This window comes from Bombina bombina, chromosome 8, assembly GCF_027579735.1.
Source record: "Bombina bombina isolate aBomBom1 chromosome 8, aBomBom1.pri, whole genome shotgun sequence".
NCBI classification, from domain to species: domain Eukaryota; kingdom Metazoa; phylum Chordata; class Amphibia; order Anura; family Bombinatoridae; genus Bombina; species Bombina bombina.
In genome coordinates this window covers 155,690,300-155,709,889 of record NC_069506.1, presented here as the reverse complement: position 1 = coordinate 155,709,889, position 19,590 = coordinate 155,690,300, and the positions used below count along the sequence as shown (strand labels likewise).

At 40.9% G+C, this 19,590-nt stretch overlaps 1 protein-coding gene across 1 annotated transcript in view; it reads left to right on the top strand.

Annotated features, from left to right (window-relative positions):
- Positions 1 to 19,376, top strand: part of LOC128638604 (cytoplasmic phosphatidylinositol transfer protein 1) — a 340,423-nt gene extending 321,047 nt beyond the window's left edge. The window contains exon 10 of the mRNA XM_053690660.1: positions 12,541 to 19,376. Within this exon, the coding sequence (XP_053546635.1) occupies positions 12,541 to 12,698 (158 nt within the window). The 3' untranslated portion in view covers positions 12,699 to 19,376. The remainder of the gene's footprint in view (positions 1 to 12,540) is intronic.
- Positions 19,377 to 19,590: the final 214 nt, after the last annotated feature.

The following is a 19,590-nucleotide window of genomic DNA, read 5'->3' as shown; positions in this document are numbered from 1 at the left end:
TGTACCTCGCTGCAAGCGAATAGCATATGCTGTCCGCATATAATATTGCACAAGCATTGCATCAGCAATACTTTTGCAATTCCGCCCCCTGCTTGCTGGCGGACAATAAGCTGCTAGCAGGGGCTGTCAATCATCCTGATTGGATCGGTATGATTTCAGTCTGACAACTTTTTGGTGGTGGACAGTTTAAGTAGCAGCAGCCTTAAGCCTCCGAATCGCTGCTTGATAAAAGAAGCCCTATGTGTCACTCTTTCACTCAGCACAGCAAAGTAAATAATGGATCACTGTTTACTTTGATATTTTGGATAAAGGAGTGCTATAGAGTAGGAGTTCTCAATACAGCTTGCTGTGCCATTCTGTGATGGACTGGGCTGTAAGGCTTTTGATTGGCAGTATGGGCCATCCTCTTTGAAGTAAAGGAAAATATAGCTAAACAATTAGCTAATGAGAATAAGGAGGAGGTTAAATCAAAAAAGTATATCCACATTTGGGTCCTGGGCAGAGACTAAACAGTTATTTTCTTCTTAAATGGAATGAGTCCACAGCTGCATTCATTACTTTTGGGAAATAAGAACCTGGCCACCAGGAGGAGGCAAAGACACCCCAGCCAAAGTCTTAAATACTCCTCCCACTCCCCTCATCCCCCAGTTATTCTTTGCCTTTTGTCCCAGTAGGTTGGCAGAGAAGTGTCAGCATTTTTAATTTTTGTTTTTTGTCTCTTATGGAGGGTAGTACTCTTCGTCATTGGACAGGAGTTTTAAGTAGTCCTGTCATTCTCTCAGTGAGGGCTTGGATGAAAGTTAGAGTCCGGAGATGCAAGGAGAGTCTTTCTGCGCAACCATGCGGACTCATATTAACAGCTCCTCAAGCAATCAGCGTTGTCGAACTTCGCTCCGCTGCCTGCTTTAATCTCTCAAGTCCATGGCGGAGGCGATGCCACTATTCGTCACACTTGAAAGGCCGTGTTCCTGTTCCACAGTGTAGATTCCGGTAAGATTGTTTCATTTTACTTTCTCATCAATATACTGTAATGTGAATGTTTAACCGAGAGGCTACAACTCCTTGCGGGTCTAACTGTATGACATAAGGGTCTCAGTGAGTCTCTGTTAGTATTTTGGAATCAAGGGTTAATATCTCCTGAGGGGGGTTATTGAACAGGGGGGCTTATAATCATGTTTGTTATGTGATTCAACCTGCTTATGTGTGATGTTTACTTGCTCATGGTTGGAACTTTGAGGCCTTTGGAAGTGATGCAGCCTTTTGGTTGGGCACACTTTTTTGGACTGTACGGTTCACCTTGTGTTTGGGCGTGGTTAAGTTTCATTCCCCATTTCCGCATTCCCAACCGTGTGGTGAAGGAGATATTCTAGTCTGCAGGGGTCTGGTCATAGAAGGTGGTGAGTGCCCCAGCCATTGTGGGTGTCAGGTGCCGTTTTTGTTTTAATACTTTAGTCCATATTGATATTTCCTCTATCCAGTTATGGAGGATTCTGATGCTGAGACTGTGCTAATTTCAGATTCAGTTACGGAGGATTCTGATACCGAGACCATTTTGATTTCAGACTCAGATTCTGTGTCCGGTGACGACTCAGGATTGGCCTCATTGATACATGTCAACCTGTTTTGTTCCGTATGCCATATAAGAGCACCTGGTTCCTCGGGCTCAGGGAATCAGGGGACTGCTGAGCCATCCGCCTTGGGGGGCCCCGTCCTCCAGGAGACGAGTTCCCTACCAATTCATACTTCTACACATGCGGATAACCCAGTTTATGGTTCCTCCATGCGGGGTGGCGTGTTCCCCCCCGGAGGTTGCAGCACGTTTTCGCTTCCAGATAATGTTGCAAAGTCCAGATGTTTATTTGAGATTGTGCTTGTTCCCTATTGTCCCAGGCCTTCCGTCTTGGGGTGGGGGGCCTCTACAGTTCCCCGTGGGTGTAACTTCTTGAGTTTTGTGCTTTTCGTTACAGGATAGCACAACTTAGCGTGTTGCTCAGACATCTTTTTCAGTTATTGAATGACCCTATCGTTAACAGATATGGGGAATTTTCAGTCTAATAATTCGAATGGCGCACCTCATTAGACATGTGGGGATGAGGTAATCTGATTGTCATTTGTTTGAGATCTTTCCCAGTTTTTGAAAGATAGGGTTCCGTTTGGCTGGTCCTGCGGGTAGGACTGTGTCTTTTGGGCGTTAACCTTCGGGTTGCCTTCTATTTTATTTTGTATCCGATGGGATGTCTTTTATTTGTTTTTGTTTCCTTCGGGAACCATCTGGGATCGATACTTTTTGTTACGTCTTCGGAAGTCGTTTGGACATGTTAGTCCTATGTTTAATAATGTCTGTTTTCTTTTTTCCCCTATGAGGGAGAATTTATTGAACTTGCCAGTTAGGACCCTGGGTACATGCTGGTCCTGTTGGGTTTGTTCGGTTTTGTGGCTGTACAGACACGTTGCGTCTGCTGGACTGGTTCGATAGTAGCGCTGAGTGCTCAGGTTATCATTGTTTTTCATGTTCAACTAAGCATTCAAGAGGACCTGTGGGTTCGCGAGGCGGGAAGGATTGTTGCATTCCTTATAGCCTTCAGTCATAGATGACCGGGCAGGGTAATATTCTGCTGCATCACTCTATCTGACATCTGATTTCATCAGAACCTAGAGTTCCTCCTCCATGTGGGGGAGGGTTGGTGGGCTTAGCACCCCGTTACCACTGTTTGAGTGGTTGGGCCTTCAGTTTTTAGGCTTATGGATGGTCCTATTGGGGCTTGATCCAACAGCTTGTATGGATAGCTGTCCAGGAAGGTTTTGCATTTTAAAACATGTTGCAGCTCTTGACACCTTAAAGGGGTGCTTGTAAGCTGTTTCTAGTGTATCTAGATGTAGTTCTACTCTTGACCGTGTTCGGTCTGACTGAGTTATGAGACCTTTGGGTTTTCTTCCATTGTCTCTGGGTGAGTTAGATCTCCTTTTGGGGATCTGTGTTCCGGATGCTGGTTGCTCCCAGTAGGGACTTGTTTGGCTCAGGGTTTCCTGGAGCTGGGAAGGCTTAGTACCTTTCTCTTCCCTGTGTCCTCTGCCTGTGTGGAGGTGATGGGGAGACTAACCCTGCTATGGGGGTTTTGGGGACTTTGAGGTATCCCTTCTGTTGTCGTGAGGCCTTGTGATGTCCCTTCATTTGACTTCTAGCCTTGCTCCTTGGAGAGTTCGAATTTCGCTAGGGGTGGTTCCTTCCTTTGGTCGGGGCTTTCGAATTCCCTTCGCTGTTCGGATTCTCTGGATATGCTTCCATTCCCTTTGTCTGTTTTTTTGGCCAGTTGGGGTGTTTAGTTCCAGGGTGTCGTTGCCTGAACTATTAGGGGCCCGAACCTGTTTTTTTCCCTGAGTCTTACTCTTCTGGGACTTCGCTCCCTTTTCCTGTCCCAGTTTTGAGTCGTTTTAGATCTCAGGGCTGGTCGGGGTGTTCCACAGTAGTGGGAACTTGGGCTATGTCCTTGCTCCATCTACTTGACCGGGTCAGAGGTTGGCCTGGTTTTCAGAGTATTTATTACTCTTTACAGCAGAGTAACCCATGTCATCTAGGGGTTAGCTGTGTGGCTTGCGCCTCAAGGGTTGTGGGTTTATACCCAGCTGCTGGCATTGGATTCCAATTTCTCTTACATGGTGTATCCAGTCCACGGATTCATCCTTACTTGTGGGATATTCTCAATCCCTACAGGAAGTGGCAAAAAGAGCACACAGCAGAGCTGTCCATATAGCTCCCCTCAGGCTCTGCCCCCCCAGTCATTCTCTTTGCCGCTCTAACAAGTAGCATCTCCACGGGAGGGTAAAGTGAATGTGGTGTTAGATTTGTAGTTTTTATTTCTTCAATCAAGAGTTTGTTATTTTAAAATAGTGCTGGTTTGTACTATTTACTCTGAGGCAGAAAGTGATGAAGATTTCTGCTGAGAGGAAAAAGATTTTAGCATGTTGTAACTAAAATCCATTGCTGTTCCCACACAGGACTGTTGAGTACCGGAGAACTTCAGTTGGGGGGAACAGTTTGCAGGCTTAACTGCTTAAGATATGCTCAGTCACTTTTTTTTTTCTAACAAGACTTGGCAATGCTAGAAGACTGACAGAAATCCCCATGTGGGAAGGTAAGCCATATTCTGAGACTCAGTATAGAAGGATGGCTTAGTTAAAGGGCTTAAATCACTGGTGGACACTGTTATGGGGAAAATCGATTATTTTATTACTATAATCTGATATTTGCACAAGTGTTTATTATGTTTGGAACACTTTCTGGGGTTTTTATACGCCTGGCATATTTTTAGACACCTAATTTGGCTTAGGAAGGCCCCACAACTCCGGAGTGAAGAGGGAGGGGGCCTAATTTTCGCGCCTCAGTTGCGCAGTTCTTTTGCAAGACAGCTTCATGCAGCTTCACGTGTAGAGTCCAGAGATTGCAGGAGGACTCCAGGGAAGCTTATTTTCATCCAAAACTAATCCCCAAGGAAGGTAGGGCCACAGCAGAGACTGTGGCATGGTGCTGTAGTGTGTTAAACCGGTGGCCTGCTTCAATTTGCTCCGGTTTGGGCAATAATGGGGTTAATTGTCTTGAAACTTAGTGTGAAATCATTTCAAAGCATTAGGATCATATGGTGAAAATTTCATAAAGATTGGATGTTTTTTTGAGATTTGGTAAAAAAAGTGTGCGCTTTTTATTATTTAAAGACACAGTACCGTTTTTTCAAAAAGTGTATTTTTCTGTATTTGAGTGCTGTCTAAGTCTGTCTAACATATCTGAGCCTACAGATAGACCCTGTTCTATGTGTTTAAAAGCCATGGCGGTACCCCCATTGCATTTGTGTTTAAAGTGTGCTAAGGTATCTAAACATTTTAATGACCATGCAGTGACACTTAAAAATGTAGCCCAAGATGATTCTTTGACGGAAGGTAATGAGGATAGTCCCCCTTCCTCTCCCCATGTGTCGACACCAGTTACGCCCGCGCAAGCGTTGCCTAGTACCTCTAGCGCATTGGGCCCTATTACTTTACAGCAATTAGCAGCAGTCATGGATAATTCCCTTGCGGCATTTCTATCCAAACTGCCAGTTTTTCCAAAGAAGCGTGATAGCTCAGTTTTAAGAACAGAGGATGAGCAATCAGAAGCTTTGGATGATTTATCTGTTGTACCCTCACAACACTCTGAAGTGGCAGTGAGGGATGGTCTGTCCGAGGGAGAAATTTCTGACACAGGAAAAGTTTCTCAGCGGGCAGAGTCAGATTCCTTAGCATTTAAATTTAAGCTGGAACACCTCTGCGTCCTGCTTAAGGAGGTTTTAGCTACGCTGGATGATTGTGACCCCATGGTGGTCCCAGAAAAATTGTGTAAAATGGACAGGTTTTTAGAGGTCCCTGTATACACTGATGCGTTTCCGATCCCGAAGAGGGTGGCAGATATTGTGACTAGGGAGTGGGAGAGACCAGGTGTACCTTTTGTTCCCCCCCCCCCCCTATCTTTAAGAAAATGTTCCCCATAAATGACCCCAGGCGGGACGCGTGGCAGACGGTCCCTAAGGTAGAGGGAGCAGTTTCAGCACTTTTCTTAAGCGTACAACTATACCTATAGAAGACAGTTGTGCTTTTAAAGACCCTATGGATAAAAAATTGGAAGGTTTGCTGAAGAAAATGTTTGTTCAGCAAGGTTTCCTTCTTCCACAAATTGCCTGCATTATTCCTGTAACTACTGCAGCGGCTTTTTGGTTTGAGGCGCTGGAGGAGTCGCTCCAGAGGGAGACTTCATATGACGAAGTCATGGATAGAATTCATGCTCTAAAGCTGGCTAATTCTTTTATCACTGATGCCGCTTTCCAATTAGCTAAGTTAGCGGCGAAAAATTCAGGTCTTGCCATTATGGCGCGAAGAGCGCTTTGGCTCAAATCGTGGTCGGCTGACGTGTCGTCCAAAACAAAGTTACTAAACACCCTTTTTGGTCCCGAGTTGAAAGAAATTATCGCGGATATCACTGGGGGGAAGGGCCATGCCCTCCCGCAGGATAGACCGTTTAAGGCCAAAAACAAGGCTAATTTTCGCTCCTTTCGCAACTTCAGGAGCGGACCTTCTTCAACCTCTGCTGCCGCAAAGCAAGAGGGTAACGCTTCACAGCCCAAAGCAACCTGGAAACCCTTGCAGGGCTGGAATAAGGGTAAACAGGCCAAGATGCCTGCGCCTGCTACCAAGACAGCATGAAGGGGTAGCCCCCAATCCGGGACCGGATCTAGTAGGGGGCAGACTTTCTCTCTTTGCTCAGGCTTGGGCAAGAGATGTTCCAGATCCCTGGGCATTAGAAATTGTTGCTCAGGGGTATCTTCTAGAATTCAAGGACTCTCCCCCAAGGGGAAGGTTCCACATTTCTTGTTTGTCTTCAGACCAGACAAAGAAACAGGTGTTCTTACGCTGTGTAGAAGATCTTCTAAAGATGGGAGTGATACACCCAGTTCCAATTGCAGAACAAGGACTGGGATTTTACTCAAACCTGTTTGTAGTTCCCAAAAAGGAAGGAACTTTCAGGCCAATCCTGGATCTAAAAATTCTAAACAAATTTCTCAGAGTTCCATCTTTCAAAATGGAAACCATTCGGACAATCTTGCCGATGATCCAGGAAGGTCAATATATGACTACCGTGGATCTAAAGGATGCGTACCTACATATTCCTATCCACAAAGATCATCATCAGTTCCTAAGGTTCGCCTTTCTGGACACGCATTACCAGTTCGTGGCCCTTCCTTTCGGGTTGGCCACCACTCCCAGAATTTTCACAAAGGTGCTAGGGTCCCTTCTAGCGGTACTAAGACCGCGGGGCATTGCAGTAGCACCTTACCTAGACGACATCTTAATACAGGCGTCGTCTTTTCACAGAGCCAAGGCTCATACGGACATTGTTCTGGCCTTTCTAAGGTCTCACGGGTGGAAGGTGAACGTCGAAAAAAGTTCTCTGTCCCCGCTCACAAGGGTTCCCTTCCTGGGAACACTAATAGACTCGGTAGAAATGAAAATATTTCTGACAGAGGTCAGGAAGTCAAAACTTTTAACTACTTGCCGAGTTCTTCATTCCATTCCTCGGCCTTCTGTGGCTCAGTGCATGGAGGTAATCGGTTTAATGGTTGCGGCAATGGACGTTGTCCCTTTTGCCCGAATTCATCTAAGACCACTGCAACTGTGCATGCTCAAACAGTGGAATGGGGATTATGCAGATTTGTCTCCTCAAATACAATTGGACCAAAAAACCAGAGACTCTCTTCTCTGGTGGTTGTCTCAGGATCACCTGTCTCAGGGAATGAGCTTCCGCAGACCGGAGTGGATCATTGTCACAACCGATGCCAGTCTGTTAGGCTGGGGTGCGGTCTGGGACTCCCTGAAAGCTCAGGGTCTATGGTCTCTGGAAGAATCTCTTCTCCCGATAAACATTTTGGAACTGAGAGCGATATTCAATACGCTCCAGGCATGGCCTCATCTAGCGGAGGCCAAATTCATCAGATTTCAGTCGGACAACATCACGACTGTAGCGTACATCAATCATCAGGGAGGAACAAAGAGTTCCCTAGCTATGAAGGAAGTAACCAAGATCATCAAATGGGCGGAGGATCACTCCTGCCATCTATCTGCAATTCACATCCCAGGAGTAGACAACTGGGAGGCGGATTTTCTGAGTCGTCAGACTTTCCATCCGGGGGAGTGGGAACTCCACCCGGAGGTTTTTGCTCAGCTGACCCAGCTATGGGGCATTCCAGAATTGGATCTGATGGCGTCCCGTCAGAACACCAAACTTCCCCTTTACGGATCCTGGTCCAGGGATCCCAAGGCGGCATTGATAGATGCTTTAGTAGCGCCTTGGTCATTCAGTCTAGCTTATGTCTTTCCACCGTTTCCTCTTCTCCCTCGGCTAGTAGCCAGAATCAAACAGGAGAAGGCTTCGGTAATTCTGATAGCGCCTGCGTGGCCACACAGGACTTGGTATGCAGACCTAGTGGACATGTCATCGGTTCCACCATGGAAACTGCCATCGAGGCAGGATCTTCTAATACAAGGTCCATTCAAGCATCCAAATCTAATTTCTCTGCAGCTGACTGCTTGGAAATTGAACGCTTAATTCTAGCTAAGTATGGGTTCTCTGAATCAGTTATAGATACTCTGATCCAGGCCAGAAAGCCTGTCACCAGGAAAATTTACCATAAGATATGGCGGAAATATCTTTGTTGGTGTGAATCCAAGGGTTACTCGTGGAGTAATATTAGGATTCCAAGGATATTGTCTTTTCTCCAAGAAGGATTGGAGAAAGGTTTGTCAGCTAGTTCCTTAAAGGGACAGATATCTGCTCTGTCTATCCTGTTACACAAGCTTCTGGAAGCTGTACCAGACGTTCAGGCCCTAGTTAGAATCAAGCCTGTCTACAAACCTGTGGCTCCTCCATGGAGTCTAAATTTAGTTCTTTCAGTTCTTCAAGGGGTTCCGTTTTAAACTTTACATTCCATAGATATTAAGTTATTATCTTGGAAAGTTTTGTTTTTGGTTTGTAAGGCAGCGACTTGGTCTTCACTGCATACATTTGCCAAATTTTACAAATTTGATACTTTTGCTTCTTCGGAGGCTATTTTTGGGAGAAAGGTTTTGCAAGCAGTGGTGCCTTCCGTTTAGGTTACCTGACTTGTTCCCTCCCTTCATCCGTGTCCTAAAGCTTTGGTATTGGTATCCCACAAGTAAGGATGAATCCGTGGACTGGATACACCATGTAAGAGAAAACAGAATTTATGCTTACCTGATAAATTACTTTCTCTTACGGTCATCCAGTCCACGGCCCGCCCTGGCAATTAAGTCAGGTTCAAATTTATTTTTGTAAAACTACAGTCACCACTGCACCCTATGGTTTCTCCTTTTTCTCCTAACCGTCGGTCGAATGACTGGGGGGGGGGCGGAGCCTGAGGGGAGCTATATGGACAGCTCTGCTGTGTGCTCTCTTTGCCACTTCCTGTAGGGATTGAGAATATCCCACAAGTAAGGATGAATCCGTGGACTGGATACACCGTAAGAGAAAGTAATTTATCAGGTAAGCATAAATTCTGTTTTCTGGTGCACCTTAGGGTTGCGTTCCCCTGTCAGTTTGCCAGTGTACCCGTGGATTCTCTGCTCTGCAAGCGAATGGGTTGGCTGTGCCTCTGTTTGGTAAACTACTTGTAAGGGGATCCTTCTAGGACATTTGTGTTGGGGATTTTTCTCCCCAAATAGCCGGTGGCTTCAGGCCTTGAGGACGGTTGTTGCCCTTTAGGCCTCTTCCCTTTTTCTTTAAGGGACATTCTCCATATGGAGTCCTTACCTGGGACTTTGTAATGTTCCGGTGTACATGCGCTCAGGACACAGACCCTCGGGCAGTGGTAGGGATTTGAAGACACCAACCCCTGACCCGGGGAAGAGTATCCTGGACGTGGATAGATGATATTCTGTGATTCATAGTTGCTAGAAGTTATTGTTGAATAAATGAAGAATGCAACATTTGTATACAATATATTGTGGCTTCACTGTGACTTATAGTTAGTTAATAGGAGTAGCTGCAGGATTCAATGAGAGAAAAATATAGCAATGTGGAATGTTCAGGCTTCATAGTAAACTGGTAGAAGATTGACACTTAGATGCAAACTAAGGTTTGTTGCAGGTTCACAGTACATAATATAATATAGAGCTGTATGTCAGAATTAAGCAGAGCAGCACAGGTGATAGACAAGTTGCAAGTTTTAGGCATTAATTACTGTTTGTGCATATATATGCAAACTAAGGTTTGTTGCAGGTTCACAGTACATAATATTATATAGAGCTGTATGTCAGAATTAAGCAGAGCAGCACAGGTGATAGACAAGTTGCAAGTTTTAGGCATTAATCACTGTTTGTGCATATATTGGAGAATCACATGAAAGCTTTTAACTGAACACATAGATGCAGAGTTCTGAATATGTTAACATATTTGTAGAAGGATATTTCAGCTATGACAACTTGTAGCAGAGAATATTTATACAGTTCTTAGTAAGATGCTGTTGTAATAATTAGAGAGTGATGATAACCAAAAGTATACTTGATTTATAATAAGTTCAGAGTTTGTTAAGTAGCAGTGTCCAGGTAACAAAATATAATTATTTGGATACTTGCGATTTGATGATTTTAAGCAGAGGAAATAGGGGAAGCTGAAGCTTGAATAAGTTGGTAGAATTCATGCAGGATCAGCCACAGACCTCAGTTGTTTTCAGGAACACAACTTCAAAGTTAATCCAAAGCACATTAGACCTGAGAAGGCTTAAAAAGAGGCTGAGGGAATCAGGTGCATGAATGATTAATCAGGCAGGCAAGCTGAATGCAAATACTGCCCAAAACCAGCATGAGTGTCAGAATCAGGGAAGGCAGTCTTAAAGGGATAGTGACATTAGGCTGAGATATGTTACAGACTTCTCCTTGTCGGAAAGTGGAGGGTAGAATTGATTCCACCTGGAGTCTTGCTGGCTTCAAGTCAGACCATGGGGCCTTGTTTTGATAGATCCATAAGTCTATGGCCTTGTCTGTTTGTAGAGTCAGGTTGTACTTGTACAATGGGGAATGGCTCTGCCATTTTTAAGCTCCTTCCTGTACCTGTTTCAGGATTCTTTGGTTCCCCTGTATGGATCCCTGTGGCTGGGTTGGTCCAGCTGGGTGTGGGTCTGCATTTCAGGATGTCTGAGGGTCACAGTATCCTCTGGATGTGAGTGCTTGTTGAGTCTATCCCGATAGCTCAGTCTGCTAGGAGATTTTTTTTTTCCTTTCTCCTTGCTCCTTTGGTAGGAGAGGGTTTACTCTTCCTTCAGGTTCTGAGGGTATAATCTCCTTCTTGGGGGGCCTCGAGGAGGCTTGTGTTCCCCCTTTTTGTGGGATCTGTGAGTAGGTTGCCTGGAGCGTGCCCTCTGTCGAGGGGCTGTTTTGTGCGGTCTGTTTCTTGACTGCTTCTTCTTCTTCCTTGCAAGCTCCCTCTGTGTCGTCCTGTTAGGACTCTGTGTTCTCATACCTGGGGTTTTCACCTGGGTCTATTACACGTCCTTTCGCGGGCGAATACTTTGGTATTCTATTGGGGCGCTGGGAGGACTTTGCCTCTTTCGTTGCGTTCCATGCTTGCAGGATGTTGGGGAGATGTCCTTCTGTCTCTGTGCCCGGTGTTATCCCAGGTTTAGCCTAGTTTAGGTGTGGCCTCCTTCCCTGTTTGGGTCCCTTTGGGTCTCTGTGAGCTAGGCCCACTCTTGAAGGTGCTATTTTTTGATTAAGGGACCTTTCGGTTTCCTCGGTCCTCCTTTGCCTTGTTTCCCTTGGGGATTTTGGCTGGTTCCCCTTCATTTGTGAGGGGGGAGTGGTGGGGGACCGTCTGTTGGGCGACGGTGTCTCTTGGGGACCGTTGACTCAGTCAAGTCCATTTTGCAGTCTCTAGTTGGCTCTGGAATAGCTGCGAGTTGGTGTCTTTGGGGTTTTTTCTTTAAAAATATTTTTCTCGACTTCAGACGAAGCGGGATTTTTTATTGGGTTGGGGTTTAGGCTTGGTGCTCTCAGTATGGACTGCCTATTGTACCCTCCCGTCTTGGCATTCAGTGTCCTCTATAGCTTGGGTATTGTTTTCCCAAAAGTAATGAATGCAGCTGTGGACTATTTCCTTTTTAGAAGAAAAATATAAATGATGCTTACCTGATAATTTCCTTTTCTTCTGATGGAAGGAGTCCACAGCTCCCCATCCGTAATTTTATGTGGGCGTCCTTATATCTTCTGGCACCTTTTCACCCTGATATATCTTCTACTGTTCCTTGTTCCTCTGCAGAATGACTGGGGGATGAGGGGAGTGGGAGGAGTATTTAAGCCTTTGGCTGGGGTGTCTTTGCCTCCTCCTAGTGGCCAGGTTCTTATTTCCCAAAAGTAATTAATGCAGCTGTGGACTCTTTCCATCAGAAGAAAAGGAAATTATCAGGTAAGCTTAATTTATGTTTTTAAACAATAGCAAGAAAATAATTTTATACAAATAATGAAGTTTAACACCCTTTAAATTAGATTAAAAAAAATATACTTGAACTGGAAACAATTTATCATTTCACACAATTTAAGGGACACTAGTGAAAAAATAAATTGCTTCAGGATATGGCTGGCAAGCCTTTCAAGAAAGGTATCGGTTCATATGCTACAATCACATGCTGTATCATCATCTGGATCAGCACAAGATCATACCGGAGTGCAGGGATTAAAATGTGTTTGAAAGAAAAAAAAATCTTATTAAAATATAGCATGTTATTTTTTTTTTCACTAGAATGTACCTATAACTCTATTCTCCTTCTCCAAGCAAAATTCAGGATTGCATATATTCACTTATACAAGAGGGACACAGGAACTGTTAAAATCTTTTTATGTATTAGTTCTTAAAACCTGTAACCTCTTAGATATGAACTGTTTTCTCTGAAATTATAATATTATTAATTTATTTTACTTAATTTTATGTAATTTTATTTCCTACTGCAGAGTCAAAGAGTGAAGCATTGCTAAACACAAGTAGTGGGAAACACTCAATCAACCGTTCAACCTCATGGAATAATGGAAGTGAAACCTGTCCTTATGCAGCAACCAATGGGTCTACAGATTTAAAGCCACGCCCCAGATTACCTTCAGCCCCAGAATAATCCTTTGCTTTGGAAATCTTTACATCTGGATTAGCACATTATGTATAATACACCCTGAAGGTTGTTACTGAAGTCTCTGGAACAAACTCTTCAACATAAACTTGATGGATTGACTTTGCCAGTGAGATTTGCATTGCTGTTTACTTTCTGTAATGTAATGTAAGTTTCTTGAAAACTAGGAGTGCTGAAGACTTGGACTTGGCAATACACAAATACATTTGCAGTGTATGACAGCATTTGGTGGTTATTTGTTTTAAAGAGCATTTCGTCCAGGTATTGGGTACATTTTTAGAAATAAAATGATTTCTGTAACAATTTTATGGAGTTGGAAAAAACATTGCAGAGTCATGAACTTGACTTTGGAATGTTAGCTGCAATATTAATGTTTGGGAGAAAAGGAATTAAGTCAAGTTTGCACTGAGTCGTAGATACCTGAATTCAACCGCTGGAACAGGAAATGTCATCATTGATAGATACTACTTTCTATATTGTTACAGTGATTATATTTGTGTTAGTTAAAGGGGGGTTAAATGAACGTAAAGTTACTATTTTAAATTTTAGTTATATGAAGTGTATGTTTAGTTGAATATTTTTATAGTCATACATGTTGTAAGTTTAATGAATGTGCTCTCTGAGGCCATATATAGCCATGTTGGTGTCATGTGGTGAAGGGAGATTGCACTTTAGCCAATGTATCATCTGCCTAAATCAATTCAGTTTGTTTTTATTTGTTAAATCATTCCTAGAGTCCAAAGAATAGAAAATGTGGTTATATACTTCAATCATTTACTTAACTCATAATCCCTTACTATTGAAAGCCCCAGCATCATCTTTATTGTGTATACCCACATTAATGCCAATAATTTCATTTATGGGGTAGGGTGAATTTAAAATCCCATACCATGTATCTAAAAACCATGTGTTATTGCTATTCAAGTTGAAACTCTTATATACTGTTTTTATACAAATTTTGCCATAAAAGCCTCTGGGTATTTCTATGGGCTGGGTCTGTCATTTGCTTATTTTTGTAATAGAACCTACCCCAATTGTTACATATAAAAATACTTAGAAATAATTTTTTTGACATTTATATTGCACAAAACTCTCCTGCTAATGCATTAGTGATTATAGAACTTAGCATTTGTGGGTGCTAACAATGATGGTGATATTAAGGGTTATAGGATTACCATGTTCTGTTCCCAGTTCCTGCCTTTCTAATATAAAATGTATCCTTTTTATTTCCCTTCCTGTGTTCATTTGCTCTCTCTTTTCCGAACTGTTTTAACTGCATATAATAACCAACATTGTCTTCTCTGTAGATGGCAGGTCTTTACCACCACTAAAGTTTCAGGTTACTGGTGTTTTTGGTCATATGGCCTGTGGGGTGTGATCAGCAACAGTGATCGAGAGAGTTAGATAAATACTGTATATAAAAAATGTTCTAACTAGTAAATAAGGGCTGTTGGCACTTATGAGGGTTGGGATTATTCAGTAAGGTTAGAGAGTGCTTTATATAATGAATGTGAACCTTGAGAAACTGTGTATGATTTATGTTTATAACTCTCTGTTATGTGTACAATTGTATACAAAGCATTGTAATGAAACGCAAGCCACAATTTACACCCATTACTAGTTTATGGTAACACTGAGCAATATGTGATTTTTCTAACTTCAGGTCACTTAAAGGGACACTGAACCCAAATGTTTTCTTTCGTGATTCAGATAGAGCATGCAATTTTAAGCAACTTTCTAATTTACAACTATTATCAATTTTTCTTCGTTCTTTTGCTTTCTTTATTTGAAAAAGAAGGCATCTAAGCTATTTTTTTTGGTTCAGACCATGGAAAGCACTTTTTTATTGGTGGATGAATTTATCCACCAATCAGCAAGAACAGACCAGTTTGTTCACCAAAAATGGGCCGGCGTCTAAACTTACATTCTTGCTTTTCAAATAAAGATACCAAGAGAATGAAGACAGATCACGATTTGATAATAGGAGTCAATTAGAAAGTTGCTTAAAATTGCATGCTCTATCTGAATCACAAAAGAAAAAAATTGGGCTCCGTATCCATTTAAGAGTTGTGAACTACAAAAAAAAATGTACAATGTTTAATGGATTCACTTTGAAATTTCTAACTTCTGTGATCTTAGAGTATTTCATATTTTGTTTGACCATTTTTCACATAAAACCTCTGCTGAGAATCTCCAGCATTTTTAGGCTTCATTTAGTTCTGAAGTCTGAGGAACCCTTGAATTCTGATGATGTTTCAGGAGCTGTGCATCTATTTTTGTTGATCCAACCATCATTTTAACAATCAAAAAATATCACTGTGTGCAACATACAGGCTTCCAATCTATAGATTAAGGATTACAATCTATAATTCAGCAGAAAGCAAAATGTAAATACCTCAGGAATAAGGTTTTTTTGTTCATAAAACATTAAGGGGAACACTACAATCCCTGTTATGCCAAAAATATAGAACACTTTCAAGTACATTTTAAAATCCATTGAGCTGAGTATAAATTGCACCTATAATAACCTGTGGAAGTAGTTCAACTGTTTATAATACAAACAAATTAATGGAAGTGGGCGCTTGATTTTCGTCTCCTAGAAATGGACCCTCAATTTTAAAGCAGCATAGAAAATACTTTATTTTCTTTAAATTTCCTTATTAAAAAAACGTAGACATACAGCAAAAATTCAGAATACTTTTACAATTGCATTACGATGTATCAGTGTCAAAATAGGCCGCAATCATTTGCAAATAAGAGCAAAAATAAAGTAACAAACAATAAAGGCTGATTGAGATCACATTAATATATTTCCATATTCTTCATCACTATGAGTCATAACTTCAAAACATGAAACACTAGTTGTAGTGGAAAATACAACATATACAAAAGATTCTTACACAACAGCAGATGCTATCTATACAAATTTAACCTTTTAAGAGGTCTGACCAAATTAAGTCTTGTCAATGTGAGCTACATTCAGCCGTGAGTTATATTCATGTTATATTATTAATTATGTTATCAAAGTAAATTCCGATAATATGAGATACTAGTTTTGTTCATCGCATGCATAATTCATTAATAAAATGAATGTGGAGCTAATATAGGATTTCCGTCATACCATCACTTATCACCTTGTATAAAATATGGGTTAGCTTAGTGCAATTGTAGTTCTATTTGTATCTTGATATTTCAGTAGTCAGTAAACTACATACACTCATGCTCACAAGTCTCCAGATAGTCTGAAGCTATCCATTCTAAGAAGTCTCGTCAATAATGTCAGTTTCCTCAAAATTTTTAGAAAGGCAGATTTTAACTTGATGGCTGTATATCTTGCTATGGATAGTTTGGCATTTAATGAGCAACACCTACATTACAATATAATGTTTAAAAAAGCATAAGATTTTGTGTGACTCTCCATGGCGGCGAATTTTTGATCATCAGGCCTGCACAACATGCTCAAAGTTACTGATGGACTTTGTTGTAAAGTCAATATAATGTTTGAAATTAATTGAGTATCTCTTTACATATCTTTCCCAACATTTTGTGTGCATTCCCGCTCTAAAAGTCTGTAGTTCGTGAGGTGCCCAATATATAAAGTGGTCTCGCTGGTTAAAATGAAAGGTGTATCTAGGGTGCTCCAGGTTGATCTAGAAGAGAGGATGGAATTGTTCAATATGTTTTTAAGGCAGTTTTTTGATGCTTGTTTTCTTCATAGTAGAACTAGGCCTATGTGGTGAGAAGCGAATGGTTATAGCTGTAGCTATATTGACAAGAGTAGAAATGTCTTTGAAAAAGACAATTTTCTAATTTTAGGCATTGCGCTGTTTTTTTCTTTGTGATATTAGTTTCACAAATTGATTTGATTGAATATCTACCATTAGGATAATTTCTGCTCATTATACATCTAAGTTACCTTCCAAACACTGTTCCATTATATATTTTTACACCTCAACCCAAGCTGTATAGTGACACTTCATATATTGTTCACATAGCCTTATCCTTACCTAGAATATACTATGTTATTATCTCTGTATTGCATTTTATGGAATCCACTATAAAAAAAGCAGTGAAAGACACACGTTATCAGACAACAATGTACATTTCACCTCTTTCAAGCATCTGGGGGAAGACCAATTCTATTGTATTGTTTTTTTACATTTAAAACTGTTCAACCATGGTTTTAGGGTTGTTATAAAAATAATATGTTAGATATTTTAGGCCCCATTTATCAAAGTCCGGGCAGAGATGGTTTGCTTCTGCAAACCTGTCCACCAGGGATTTCAGTGCCGCCCCCTGCTCATGCTAGCCCAGTAGCGCACGTGTAGGTGCTGTCAATCACCCAGGGTGAGCGTGTCCGGTAAGATTTTTATCTGCTTCTTAACTATTGGCTGCAAAAAGTACAGTAATATATTCCATAGTAGCAAATTAATATACAAGTAGATGAGGTTAAAAATGTCAAAAATCCATTGAGTTCATCCTTCACAGATATATAGTGATCTTGGAAATATAAATAAGAAAATACCAAATGGACTGACATTAGTAAAACAAAATTTACCATGGGTTTTGATTAATGCATCTAAGTCTCTTTTTAACATTATCCACTAAGTCTGCAGTCACTACCTCTGTGAACAATAAGCTCTACAGCTTGACTGATCTCATTTGCTGAAGGTGATATTTTCTTTCCTCTAGCCTTCAGGGATGGCCTCTTGTCACTTTCAGTTTCCTTGAGATAAAAAGTGATATTGTTTGTATTAACAATTAATAAACTGTGGTATCCTGTCTATTCCCTATATGATTCCTGAATGTATTTAAAATTGTAGTCATATTACTCCTCAAAGGGTCCTGTTTTTTCTAAAGAGCGCATAACCATTTTGGCAAATATCTCCTCATAAACTTTTATTTTTTCCCCCATCCCTGGAACTTTATCTAATTCCTTTTTGAGTAGCTGAATCCAAAACTGCACACCATATTCAAGCTGAGGCTGTATGATAGTAAAATCTGAAAGTTGAAAACATTAAAAGGATAACATCTGCCCAAATACAAAGGGAAAAGAAACATCCATTTTTTATGATGGATTTAAAAGAGCCTGGTTTAAACAGTACAAAAAAACTGTGCTCTGAAGTCTAGAAATCTTTGATATACTGTTTGTTGTGTTCAGTGCAATGGAGCAGACAAGCCCTTGTGATTTGACAGCAGATAGATGGAGAAAGCAAAACGGAGGCTTACAAATACGAACACATAACAGTACTTACTTTTAAAGTCGTTTGGTAGTTCTGAAATGTTATAAATTTGCTCTTATAAATGCATTATAGAGGATTCTGAGATGGCTATTATTTCTAAAGTTTAAGCTAATTAATATATAGCCTAATTACTGTTTGGTACATTGTAGCAATGTGTTGGAAAGAACTAACTGCAAGTTGCCACAATGTACCGGAAAAGCATATCTATTTCCAACCATAGATTAATATATTAAGCCACACTTAAAGGGACAGTCAACTCCAAAATTGTTATTGTTTAAAAAGATAGAACATCTCTTTATTAGCCATTCCCCAGTTTTGCATAACCAACACAGTTATATTAATATATGTTTTACCTCTGTGATTACCTTGTATCTAAGCCTCTTCTGAAAGCCCCCTTATCACATGACGTTTTATTTATTTATTATCTATTGACTTGCATTTTAGCCAATTAATGCTGTGTTGTTCACAACCCACGGGTGTGAGCACAATGTTATCTATATGGCTCACATGAACTAGCTGTATCCTGTTGTGAAAAGCTAATAAAAAAAGCATGTGATAAGAGGCTGTCTGTAGTGGCTTAGAAACAGGCAGACATTTAGAGGTTTAAATGTTCTAAAGTATATTAGTATAACAATGTTGGTTGAGCAAAGCTGGGGAATGGGTAGTAAAGGCATTGTCTTTTTAAACAATAACAATTTTGGTGTTGACTGTCCCTTTAAATAAAGTTTTCTAATTCAAAAATTATAAGGTGTAAAAAAATAGATAGACAAATTGTACACTTTGTGTCCAGGTTTTAATGGGGTTTTTTCTATGTGAAAGTGTCCAATTAAACATGTATTCTCCAATAGTAAAGGTCAAAGGTTTGTGTTTTAGATGGAATTCCTGGATGAAAGGAAATAAAATGTTCCCTACATTATTCTTCTGTAGTAATTACAAAAAATAATTTAATTATACTTTTTACTTAACACGAAGTGGTAGATTTATCAAGTATCGAGCAGACATGATGCGCTGTAGCGGATCAGGTCCGCCCGACATCGCTAAATGCAGACAGCATACGCTGTCGGCATTTAACATTGCACAAGCATTTCTGGTGAAATGCTTGTGCAATTCACCGCCAATTGGCCGCAAGCAGGGGGTGTCAATCATCCTGATTATATCCGTTCGGGATGATTGCTGTCCGCCGGATGAGTTAAGGAGCAGCGAACTTACGACCGCTGAAGGCTCACGTGGAAACAGCTGCATCCGCAGCATAGTAAATCTACCCCTATGGCTTTAAAACATGACCCATCAGTTAATAAGATTCATTATTGTTCCTATAAAATAACCAAGTTCAGAAGTAAGCTACCTCTTTCACAGCACTGCTTATTTTGTAATAGCTTTGTTTTTTAGGTCTTTGTACAAATAAAGAGATCATCTTGTTGAAGCTGGGAGTTGTGCGTATTTTATTATTTAACAGAATTTACAGAGTAATCAGCAAACAAAGGAAAAAAATGAGCTGCAAAAATAAAGCTGCTGTTCAAAAATCTTGATAAGTGATAACTAATTTTTGAATGTCGTATTCATTTTTTGTCTGTATGCTTAGTAATAGCTAATTATTTGTGTCCAACAAAAAAATACATGCTTCTAACAGCTGGTCG